Here is a 12,938-nt window from a genome sequence, read left to right as displayed (position 1 = left end):
ACATAAAACTGAGCCAAAGAATCCAGACATAGAATTCTGTGATTCTATTTATATAAAGCTCAAAGAAAGATAAAGGTAATCTACGGTAGAGGTCGAAATAGTGGTTCCCTCTGCGGAGGGCACTGACTCCAAGGGGGATTGAGAAGGCTTTCTGAGATGTCTGCAACATTCTACACCTTGATCTGTGAAGGCTTTACGTGGATGTGTTTACTTTGTGAAATTCATTGAGCTATATATTTAATACTTGTGCCTTTTATTGCATGCATGATATTCCTCAGGCAGCCTCATACTTGCATGCAGTTTGGGTGAACATGTAAGGTGATAATAACCATGTGGTAGAAGATCTCTTTGGTAGCTGTGTGGAAGATCAGATGGTGAAAGAGGAAAGGTGACAAAGCCTTGAGCAAAGTATTAACAGACCTGAAATAAGGCAGGTATGTGAGGAGGAAATGTGGTATCTAGAAGAAAGACAGGGGGGATAGAGTCTATAGACCGTGGCTCATTAGATGTGGCGTACGAGAGCGTGGAGTTGAGTTTCTAACATGAGTGACTGAGCAGATGGAAATTCAGGTATAGGGACAGATGCTGTGCTGGTGCAGGGAGGGAAAGAAAGCATGTGAGCTGAGTCAACATGTTGCATTTGAGATGTTTATATGAGGGATACAGGTGGAGATGGTTAGGAAATGAAATTAAGAAAACTGATTAATAAAACCCATTTTGAATTTACAGGGACCCTTGTGTAAAATTAAATCCCTCTCTGGGTGCAAGGACTTCATGAGGGCTAGGTTTCAAAAGAACCTCACCTCCAAGCCACAGTTTGAGACCTTGGAGAGATGGTTTATCTTTCTGATTTCTGAGTCAAGGAGAGAGGCAAAGCATGGGGAGCAAAAGGAACAGGAATGATCTGCATACCACCCATCAGAGGGGCGTTGGCCAGCTGTCTCACTTCTCCAGCCTGTCTGGCCTTTTCTGGGCCTACTTACACCTGCACTAAATCTTTATCATTTATTGGGAAGCCCTACTTTTATTCTTTTTCACAATATATTTGATTAGTTTCTATATTCAGTAACTCTTGCAGCTGAAATTGCTCATGGCTCATTTTATATTTACCTATTTTTTTTGTGGGATGTTTCTGGAAAAAAACTTTCTGGAATTTTGCTAAAAGACTAGAATCCCTCCCCCACAAAAAGATAACCCTTAAGCAAGATATTCAACCACAGATTTAAAATAGTCTCATAAAAATTATTTCTAAAATGTACTGTTATCATTTATGTCTACCAAAGGATGAGAGTAGAGAAATACAATAACTGTATTCTAAAGATTTATACATGTTCTACATACAGTATACACATCATGTTCATCCCTAAGAGCCAGAGAGGCCTACTATCGCTACCTAGAAAATAGCTATGAGAAATTAGGGTCCTGTTTATTGCTTTACTCCTATGAAGGAAAATCATTTGTTTTCGTATTTTGATAAGAAGTCTTATTATATATCAACAGAACCTAAGTTGTAGTAGTAGTATCTACATATACTTGGAAGTTCAAACACTTCTTTTTCTGTGAGATGCAATTACTATAATGAAATTTTAACATATAGTTCACAATAGAAATGTAAACCAGGCCTTTATTCGTGCATTTGTCCATCACCATTTGCTGTTTACAGTAGCAAATATTCAGCAACTCCTAAGAAAATCTGTTAGGCTTCCTAATATCCCCAAGTTTTAACTTTTGGTTGAGTTTACAAGATTTAGCATGGGCTATGGCAAGAAAGAGAGCTGTGGATGTCTCAGGCTCCCTCCTTCTCTTCCTAACACATCAGCTTTTTATTCTGCCAGGATAATCAAACCCAAAGAGATGCTAGTAAACCCCATAAGGAAAATCATCTGCAAGTACAGGACCCTCGGTTAACCAAAAGTAATCAATTCCTCAGAAAAAAAAAGTGTTCTCTAACAAATTATCAGATAGTGAGAACCCAATTTTACATTTTTAAAAAATAGGAAAAGTAAGAATACATTTCTAAGCCACATTGATTTATCTGTCAATCCACTGAACTGGGCACTTACAAGTTTTTCAAAGACATTCTGCTGCACCCAAGTAGCACAGCACAGCTTTTCAAACATACGACTATCTCATGTTTTATTTTCCTGTGCATAGAAAACATGTGCATGGTGATAGGTACATGTGCATGGCCAAGCTTATGTCTTCTATGTGGTTATGACTTTCAATATGCTTTATCACTTCCAATTTTTCTTCTTCAGGAGGAAGGGCCACTGGGGTTCACTTATTTGATTTTCTGTTCCATTTTTAGAAGGAATTCCCACTTAAAAATGTGGGGAAGATGACAAGCAAAAAATGCACAGTATGTTTAAACAGCACAAACATGAGCTGTAACGCCATCAGGTGGAACATGAATGACTCACTGAGGTCAGTGCCCTGTCTTCTTATAGGGACAGCCGGCAGCTTGAATATTTTCACTGGCTCAAACATGCCTTTTCCTTTTAGAGGCTTACAGTTTGGATAATAAATTCCAGGTAACAATTTTTACAACACAGTAAAAACTATTTGGACGTGAGAGCTCAATTCAGTTGATATTACAGCAAAATAAAAAAAGTTATTTTGGAATTATTTTCAGTCTTCATGAGATTGTGAGAAAAACTGCAAAGTGGCTATATAAATGGTGTTCTCCTGTGGAATTGTCTTAAAACTCATGAATCAGGCAATGTTTCATAGACTCCAGGACCTGACTATATTATTTTTTAAATATATAGCGTGAAAAGGATTTTCATTTGGCAGGCAAGAGAAAAGTAGAGATCCAGTGTCTGTTCTGACGAGAAGTGGTTCTTCTCTGTAATCACACTGTTGAAGCGTTCAGAAAGGGAAAGATTCTTCTTTCTAGTTAATCATCATTTATTGACCAGTAGATTATTTTGCTTACACTAATATGCAACTGTGTTTTTAAATCCTAATATATTAATTAGTTCCTCCACTCAAAAACTTTAATCGAGTTATTTTTCAAAGAAGATGTAAATGTACTATGTACTAAGTGAAATGTACTAACTATAAAGAAATTATATATTATTTTAAGTGAAATTAAAGGTATCTTAACAGAACACCCAGCGGTAGAATAGCATATCAACCTTGGTCTTACCCTTTAATTTCAAGGCTTCTAATACCTTTGAATCAGCTGTTACATCACTCACTAGCTTGATTTCAATATTTTGCGAAGTCAGTTGGAGCAACTTTTCAAAAAGACGTTGACCCTGGAAAAAATATTCAGAGACAAAGAAAGTGAGAAAACCTAAATGTTTACCAATTTAGACAGGTAAAAATAAACTCATTAAAATTAATCTATTCATTCAAATGTTAAAAAGTCAAGCATTTCAACAACTGGTATTCAGATTTATGAAATTCTTTCAAAAGAGTTTATATCAATAGAGTAGTAGCATGAACACAGATTGTACTTTTTGGGGGGTAGTGTGCAATTAAACAATTATTGCAATAATAATTCCAATGCTACAGTGCAAATCTACACTTTTTCTGCTTTTTGAATCTGTTATCTACACATGAAGAGGCAGCGAAGAAGATTAAGCAGTTGTGTTTTAGCCCAAAGAGACCCGGATTCCAGCTGGTTTTCCAATTTAAAAGCTGTTTCTTAATCTCACTAATCTCCAGTTTCATCCTCTGCAAAATGCAGATAATATTAATATTTACTTCAAAAGGTTTTTGTGAGATTAAAGATGTTAATAGTAAGTAAGCATTCTTTAAGTATTAGCTGTTAAGAGGGAAATTATGGTTACTAATCAGTGATTTACCTGAATTCATGTTGTTTAAATGTATTTTAATGAATTCAACTAATGTTCTGCCTAAAAATAACTGAAATAAAAAACAAAATCAAAAATAAAAGTTTTTCAGCCAGGCATGGTGGTTCACGCCTCTAATCCCAGAACTTTGGGAGGCTGAGGCAGGTGGATCACTTGAGGCCAAGAGTCTGAGACCAGTCCAGCCTGGCCAACCTGGTGAAACCCTGTCTCTACTAAAAATAGAAAAATTAGCTGGGCATTGTGGTGCGCACTTTTAGTCCCAGCTACTCAGGAGGCTGAGGCAGGAGAATTGCTTGAACCTGGGAGGCAGAGGTTACAGTGAACCAAGGTTGCACCAGAGCACTCCAGCCTGGGCGACAGAGCAAGACTCCATCTCAACAAACAAACAAATAAATAAAAGTTTTATTTATAGGATTTTCAAAAGCATATAATTTTTACAGTAAGTTTTAATCTCAGGCAGACTGAGTAACAGTAGGTTCACAGTCATTGCATTATCTCAGGTCATTGGATTGCACCATTATCCTATTTATCATCCTTTGTATGTTTTAATAGACTCTCGTCTGTCTCCTTATCATAAAAGGAAAATGGTCTTCTTGTATTGATTTTTTAGCTTTTTTGCTGTTGGGTCACAAACTCAAATGCCTTCAGGAGCTAAACAGAGAATAAGGCTTTGGTCTTAATGGCCCCACAGTGGCAAGGTCTTATCTTGCTCTGGTAAGAATGGACTGTGAATAATGATATGGAACGGGTTTGGTGACTTGGGAAGAGAGAATGGTAGAAATGTGGAGGCAGAGTGGTGATTCCTGCAATTCAGCCTTAGAAAAGAGAGAAGCTGGCCAGGCGCGTAGCCTCACACCTGTAATCCCAGCATTTTGGGAGGCTGAGGCGGGCACAACACCTGAGGTCAGGAGTTTGAGACCAGCCTGGTCAACATGGGGAAACCCAGTTTAGTTATCTACTAAAAATACAAAAATTAGCTGGGCATGGTGGTGGGTGCCTGTAATCCCAGCTACCCCGGAGGCTGAGGCAGGAGAATCACTGGAACCTGGGAGGTGGAGGTTACAGTGAGCTGAGATCGTGCCACTGAACTCCAGCCTGGGTGACAGAGTGAGACTCCGTCAAAAAATAAATAAATAAACAAAAAACAAAAAACAAAAAAGAGAGAGAGAAAAGAGAGAAAGGAAAGGAAATGGAAAGGGAAAGGAAATGGAAAGGGAAAGGGAAAAGGAAAAGGAAAGGGAAAGGGAAATGGAAAGGGAGAAACTGAAGATCAAGACCCTGAAGCTTTAGGGTGTTAGGAGGAAGAAGCTGGCATGCCAGTGCTGTGGTCACAGCTGACAGCAGCAGGAGTATCTGGCACATCCAGCTGTGCTCTAGCCTGGAGCTGGCTGGCATAGCCATTGTTCCATAACCCCTGGGTGTTGGACGACAGAGTGGAAGTTGCACCATTGCACCTGTGCCATGCATGGAGGCTTCCTTTTAGTTTAAACAAGCGTAGAAATAAAAGTTGCTCAAAGTGGAGCTCATCGAAAGCGATTAAATTTCTCTGTACTCCAAAAGCCCAAAAGCCTGGAGGAAGCCTCACCACAAACCAGGTATTCTGGTATGGTATGTTGAGTGCATCAGACAGTTATTAACTCCTTATTTAAAAAAGAGGCAGAGGCCAAGCTTATCCTTGTAATCCCAGTGCTTTGGGAGGCCAAGGTGGAAGAATCACTTGAGCCCAGGAGTTCGAGACCAGCCTGGGCAATATCAGGAGACCCTGTCTCTACAAACAGTTAAAAAAAATAGCCAGGCATGATGGTGCACGCCTGTAGTCCCTGCTACTCAGGAGGATGAGGTTGTGCTTGAGCCTGGGAGTTTGAGGATACAGTGAGCCATGACTGTGCCACTGCACTCCAGCCTGGGCAACACAGTTAGACCCCATCTCCAAAAAAAAAGAGAGGCAGGAGGGGAGAGGGAGGGTGAGAGAAAGAGACAGAGACAACCAGAGAGACAGAGAAGGACACAAAAGAAAAAAACAGGTGCTGATTTGCGGATTTTAGTGTCTATGTAAATTTTAAATGTACTGTGTAGAGGTAGGGGCTTGGATGGTGAGAGGCTCAGGTATAGGATGTGAGGGAGAATCCATGTCAAGGGGCTTTGTGGTTCTTCCACAGACAGAGTTGATACCAATAATACTTCCTTGTCAGTTTTGGCACTCCTCCAAAGAGTCCATTCTACTCTTACTCCATTGAAGGTTTGGTGATGTGTGCATGGCCCAGATTTCCAGAACCTAGACTCGTGGTCATCACGTGTTCACGTAAGTTGTTTGTATTTTTCCCTTTCACACAAACAAACACTTCGTGTGTTCCATAAGGCCCCACGGTCAGTGGGCCGGTATTTTTTGGCAAATTCATTTTTTTTTTAGTTAACAGAATATATTTGGCACCGATGAAACATTCAAGAGACCATCTAACTTATCGTATTTCTGGCTCTGTGCCTTAAATTGATTTCCACTGTGTTATTTTTGTGGGACTTAAAGACAACCAGAACTCTCACACATGAATGAAAATAGAAATTCCAAAATCCACAGATACTGGCAGACTGTCATTAAATAAAGCTTATTTTTACTTTTAGTATGTGCTGATTACTTACACCAAGGAATCCCACAATTGTTAATTATAGTGCTCACTGTAATGATCTTGGGCTTGGATAGAGTTTCTATGCTTAGGCTTGAGGTAGAATTTCTATTAAATCATCTTCAGTGTGTTATCTCCCTATACAATAATTTTTGTTAAGACATTCAAAATGTAATCATTTCCAAAAGTATTAAACCGTACTCTATGTAGAGATCTGCAGTAAGGCCTCCTAATGCTTTCTGAGTTACATTCACTTTTTTTTTTTAAATTTTAGTTTTTGAGATGGAGTCTTGCTCTGTTGCCCAGACTGGGGTGCAGTGATGTGATCTCGGCTCACTGCAACTTCTGCCTCCTGGGTTCAAGTGATTCTCCTGCTTCAGCTTCCCATGTAGCTGGGACTGCAGGCACCTGCCACCACGACCGACTAATTTTTGTATTTTTATTAGAGATAGGGTTTCACCATGTTGGCCAGGCTGGTCTTGAACTCCTGACTTGAGGTGATCCACCTCCCTCGGCCTCCCAAAGTTCTGGGATTATAGGCATGAGCCACTGTGCCCGGCCTCACTCATCATTTTTTTTTTTAAATAAGAAATAACAAAAGCCCTTTGGCTTTTAAACATCATCAATATAAAACCTTGCCCTTTCTAGTAAGGAACATTAGCCAACAATTCAGACTTAGATAAATTATCTCAAAGACTATCAGTGTCTCAGGAACGCTGACCTAATTTAAACCAATTTGTAAATGAAGTCTGTAAAAACCTTATGATGTACAGTGGAGTCGTATGCAGGAAGCTGTACCCCCAAATTAGAGATCCAGCTCGGCCCCTTTGTGACTTTGAAGGGATGCTTAATGTAGGAGACCCTTCAATCCTGTAGGGGAGGAAATAAACCTGTTTCTCTATCCTCCTAGGTTCAATGGCTGGGCCCAGGAATCAAACTGATGAAAAACTATCAAGAGAGAACCAACAACATTTTAATTATGTACACACAAAGTTTTAATTACATGCATACAAGGGAATCCAGCAAAGAAACAAGACTCAAGGAGGTGGCCAGATGATTGAGGTTTATATACTATCTTTGGCTAAGCAAAGGAAAATGAGTTTGGGGCTTCCAGGTGCGGAAGGCAAGTTATAAGAAGGTGAGGAGAAGTATGGTTAGTAAGGTTTGTCCTGTTATACAGGTAAGAGCCTTTCAGGTGATGACAGCTGTCTCCAGGAGTCTCTGTCTTCCTGGTACAGAGCCATCATTTTTATGCAGTTAGAGAAAGGTAAAAACAAAAAAAAACAAAAAAAAACTCTTCCTGCACTGCCGGTTCTCAGTTCCCCATAGGTCAAAATAATCCATATGCCAAAGAGGCCTATTTTGAGGTGGCATCTTCTGGTACCTTTCAATCCCAAAAGACTGGTGGGTCATAAATACTGCTTGCTTCTGTTGACCCAAAACAACTGGGAGACAGGATGAAATGCCCAAACACAATGTGAAGGAAATAAGCAAAAACACCAAACAGAAACTCAAAGTCATGTTAGAGAAACTTAATTCTGAGGCTTATGTAGACTCTAGTGCTGGCTTTCAAGCTTGTTTTAGCAGTTGAAGTCTTAGTGCAAATAAAAAGGTAAGCGAAACCTCTCCAATCCCTTCCTTTCCTCCCGTACAGAATCTGCAGGGCTCCACAGAACACAGATGGAAAAACCACTGAATTTTACTCCACATCATAATGAGAATCTTCAGGATACTGAGATTTCCTACAAACTGAGAAGGCCGTAGCTGGAAGACCACTTAGATCAATAATTGGCCAATCTCTTCATCTTACAAACGAGGACACAGAGGTACAAGAAACTGAGTGACATGCTGATGACCACATGACTTGCTAGTGGCAAAGTCAGGCCTAGAACATACATCTCTCTTCCTGATGCAACACAGTTCTCCCTGAATGATCATTTTGTTATGTTAAAGTCGGAAAAGGAAGGGGTATTCTTAAAGAAAGTTACTCCTCAGTCTCTCCCACTCTTTCCATTCCCAGCTACGGTCTAATAGACTCTCCCAAGCCAAGCAGTGATGGGGCTGAGGGACACTCAATTACCAGCAGACTCAGGTTCTGGGGAGTCCAGAGGCCTGCAGAACAATTCTTAGCCCTATATGAGTGTTCCAGAGTTGCCTGTTCTTCAAAAGGCGGTGCAGGAGCCTAGGCCACCTCCCTAAACTCGAGGCTGGGTATATAAGCAGAGAGGCCTCCTTTGGTTGCCCCAGTGGGGAACTAGTAAACCATTCAATGCTGTATCTCCAGCCTTTACCTTCCTTCACCCGAAGGATGGAAGCCACTAATAATCTGATAAAGTTAAATATCAACACATTTAAAGAGAACCAATTACAAGAAGGAAGATGCTTAACACAATGGGGACCTGGTGATACAGGCTTCTGGAGAAGATGGAAGTTAGAACTAAAACACAATATGTGCACTCAAGGATGGTCAAGTATGTCTGGTACTAATACTCGATGATTTTAGAACTAACTTAGAAGAGTAATTAAAGAACCATATGGCCATTGTTGAAGCCTGGATTAGTGGCCTGAAGATCAAATGCAAGAAATATCTCAAAGTACACATGTGCAAGTACACACACACACACACACACACACACACACACACATACACAGAGAGAGAGAGAGAGAGAAAGAGAGAAAAAAATAAGAGGAATCAGGGGAAAAGGCTGATGTATAAATAGAGGAGATATGTGGCTCACAGGCATACTAGAATAGAAAAAGAAGCAAAAAGATTAGGTTTGCAAATAATACCAAAATTAAAAAATAATGATCCAAGTTGAGGAAAGAACTAAATCTACAAGCTGAAAAGGTACCTGAAGGTGAAGGCAAATTTGATGTAGAAAAAAAACATAGAGCCATACTCTGTAAAATTACTTAACATCGAGGAGAAAGACCAACCTCTCGCCAAAAATAAATGTTATCCATCAAGGAAAATGAATCAGATAGACTGGCAGACATCTAACCAGCTGCAAGTACAAGGTTGTATAGCCTACGGAAGACAAAGACTGAGGCCCGAGAATCCTTTACACACTCAAGAATGTTACCTGCCAGGGTGAAAGAAATATTTGCAGATATAAGCAGACTTAGAGACTACTTGCCTACTTAACCCATATGGGGAACATATTCATATTTAAAGAAAAACTGTAACCAAACAGTAAATAACACTGAACACCATCAAAGAAGATGAGGGGAGAAGAAATAAGTGAGGAACAATACGATATGTACATGTGTTTCACGCACTAAATGTGGGTTTTTGAAATAGAAGTCACACATTACAGGGGAAGGTCTACTGAGAATCAATTACATGCATTCTCAATGGGAGTGATATTGCCCCAAAGGGACTGAAATAGTGTTACTCTTTCGATGACTAACACACAGATATACATAGAACACATATACAGTATATCCGTGATATTATAATATCATGGGAGGCAGTATTAAGAAAAAATATATATTAGAAGGCTCCTCAGGAAGACAATGATAAAAAACAGGTTGAGAAATGCTGATCTATGATCAACAGGATAAACAATCTCAGTAAAAGTTATACTAAAAATGGAGGTGGGCTTTAAGGTATTAGATGGGAAAAAGTGGGTCATTTTTATGAAATGACACAATTTATGGTGCTTTGAGAGCTGTAACCTGAGATGTACCAAAGGGCGTGGCAACTATATAAAGCAAAAATTAATAGAAATGCAATTAATACACTATCACAACATAATACTTCAAAATATATTTCTCAAAATTGGGCAGATCGAATAGAAAACAAATGAGAATATATAAAAATTATATATTATCAATAAACTTGATTATATGTATGCTTTTATATACTTCTCACTCTATATATCAAATCCCCTCAAAACAATCTTCATTTGTGGAACATTTACAAAAATCTGTCTTGTAACTGCCATTAAGAAGCCTGAACAAAAGTTATAATGAGATATTCTATAGGCTTCATTCTCAGCTCACAATCTAAGAAAGTTAGTAACAAATCATTTACATGTTTTGTGAGTGTAAAACAAATCTTACCTATTTGGAAATTTAAAACTCACTCTTAGATTATCCTTATACCAAAGAAGAAAAGTAAATGTATGCCTTCTCTAGAAAGCTATGAATAGGTGGGTACCTCATAGCAAAACCATGAAAGGAGGCAATATCTGGTGTGGAAGAGAAATTTATAACCATAAATAACTTCAGTATTATTTTAAAAATACTATAAAATCATATTCATCATATTAACATGGTAGAGGCATAAGAATGTATAAATATATAAGGGAACTTAATAGATAATCCAGAAATGGTATGCACAAGATTTTTTGTTTTGTTTTCTTTTTTAATTTTTAAGTTCTGGGATACATGTGCAGAAAGTGAAGGTTTGTTACATAGGTATACATGTGCCATGGTGGTTTGCCGCACCTGTCAACCCCTCATCTGGGTTTTAAGGCCCGCATGCATTAGGTATTTGTCCTAATGCTCTCCCCCTCCCCTTGCCCCCGTCCCTCAACAGGCCCTGGCGTGTGATGTTCCCCTCCCTGTGTCCACGTGTTCTCATTGTTCGACTCCCACTTATGAATGAGAACATGTGGTGTTTGGTTTTCTGTTCCTGTGTTAGTTTGCTGAGAATGATGGCTTCTAGCTTCATCCATGATCCCTGCAAAGGACAGGAACTCATTCTTTTTTATGGCTGCATAGTATTCCATGGTGTATATGTGCCGTATTTTCTTTATCCAGTCTATCATTGATGGGCATTTGGGTTGGTTCCAAGTCTTTGCTATTGTCAATAGAGGCACAAGATTTTTATCAATAAAAAGACACTATTTTAATTCAGTTCGAAAAAGTTAAAAAGGTTTAATCTGGCACATATGAAGGGACCTCTATATTATATTACAAATAAAAGTGTGTTTCCAGTCAGAATTAGTACACACTAATACTTTCAAAAAAATCTAGGCAATGACGTGTACTGTCTTGGAATGGGGGAACCTTAATCAGGCTGTTAGCAGGCTAAATAATGGCTCCCCAAAGACAGTGCATCTGAATCTCTGGAACCTATCAATGTTACCTTATTTGGAAATAGGGTCTTTGTAGACATTATTAAATTAAGGATCTTATGATGGGGGATTATCCTGGATTATCTGAGGATAATGCTAAATACAATCACAAGTGTACTGATAAGAGATGGGCAAAAGGGGATTTGACATAACTAGAGGAGAAGATACTGTGAAGATGGAGCAGGAAGAGATTGGAAGATGCTGGCCTTGAAGGCTGGAAGATGTAGCAGCAAGCCAAGGAATGCCAGAAGCCACCAGAAGCTGGGAAAGACGAGGAATGCTGGCAGGCTCTGGAGCCGCTGGAGGGAGCATCACCCTCTGACACCTTGGTTTTGATCCAGGTAAACTGATTTCAGGCTTCCTACCTCCAGGTCTGTAAGAAAATACATTTCTGTTTCTTAAACCAAAAAGTCTATGGTAATTTGTTACAGTAGCCACAGGAAATGAATATACAAGCCAGCTATATAAAAGTAATAAAAGAGAATACAGACATATAGAATTATAACATATTTAAATAAATTATACTGCAAAAGATACTACAAAGTTAATAAGAAAATATGGAATAAATATTTGCTACACAAATGAGAGATGAAGGGATAATAGCTGTACTCTACAAAATGTGTTAAAAATTGGCTGGGTGCAGTGCTTACACCTGTAATCCCAGTGCTTTGGGAGGCCATGTGGGAGGATCACTTGAGGCCAGGAGTTTGTGACCAGCCTGGACAACATAGTGAGGCTCTGTTTCTATCAAACAAAAATAATAAAAGTCCTAAAGCCCAGTAAAATGCAGGAAAAGTATGAGAACAGTCAATGATTAAGAAAAGCAAGCCTTGGCCAGGCGTGGTGGCTCACGCCTGTAATCCCAGCACTTTGGGAGGCCGAGGTGGGTGGATCACAAGGTCAGGAGATCGAGACCATCCTGGCTAACACGGTGAAACCCCGTCTCTACTAAAAATACAAAAAATTAGCCAGGCGTGGTGGCGGGCGCCTGTAGTCCCAGCTACTCAGGAGGCTGAGGTAGGAGAATGGTGTGAACCCGGGAAGTGGAGGTTGCAGTGAGCTGAGGTTGTGCCACTGCACTCCAGCCTGGGTGACAGAGCGAGACTCAGTCTCCAAAAAAAAAAAAAAGCAAAGCAAAGCAAGCCTCTATGGCCAACAGACATAGGGAGATGCTTTATGTAATCAAGGAAGCTCAAAACAGCACAATAGAGACCTTTCTTTGTACTCAAAGAGACTGAAAAACATTTAAGAGTGTCAATACTTCCTCTTGTCAGAGATTTGGAGATTTGGGGAAATGATACTCTGACATATCGGCTTTCTTCCACCCAGGAATCCTACACCTAGAAATCTATCCCAGAGAAACATAAGCGCCCAATTGCAGAAGAGTCTATCTTGGATATACCATTATCCTA

General features: G+C 39.5%; 1 protein-coding gene across 3 annotated transcripts in view; it reads right to left on the bottom strand.

The window, feature by feature from the left end:
- PLD5 (phospholipase D family member 5) overlaps positions 1-12,938 on the bottom strand; it is a 433,240-nt gene that overhangs the window by 169,508 nt on the left and 250,794 nt on the right. For all 3 annotated transcript variants that reach the window (XM_054448618.2, XM_063670607.1, XM_063670608.1), the window contains one exon: positions 3,149-3,260. In XM_054448618.2, coding sequence (XP_054304593.1) covers positions 3,149-3,260 — 112 coding nt within the window. The remainder of the gene's footprint in view (positions 1-3,148; positions 3,261-12,938) is intronic.

The sequence above is a fragment of the Pongo pygmaeus genome, chromosome 1 (genome assembly GCF_028885625.2).
Source record: "Pongo pygmaeus isolate AG05252 chromosome 1, NHGRI_mPonPyg2-v2.0_pri, whole genome shotgun sequence".
Classification (NCBI taxonomy): Eukaryota; Metazoa; Chordata; class Mammalia; order Primates; family Hominidae; genus Pongo; species Pongo pygmaeus.
The sequence above is the reverse complement of the archived record's forward strand: the minus strand, read 5'-3'. Positions and strand labels throughout refer to the sequence as shown.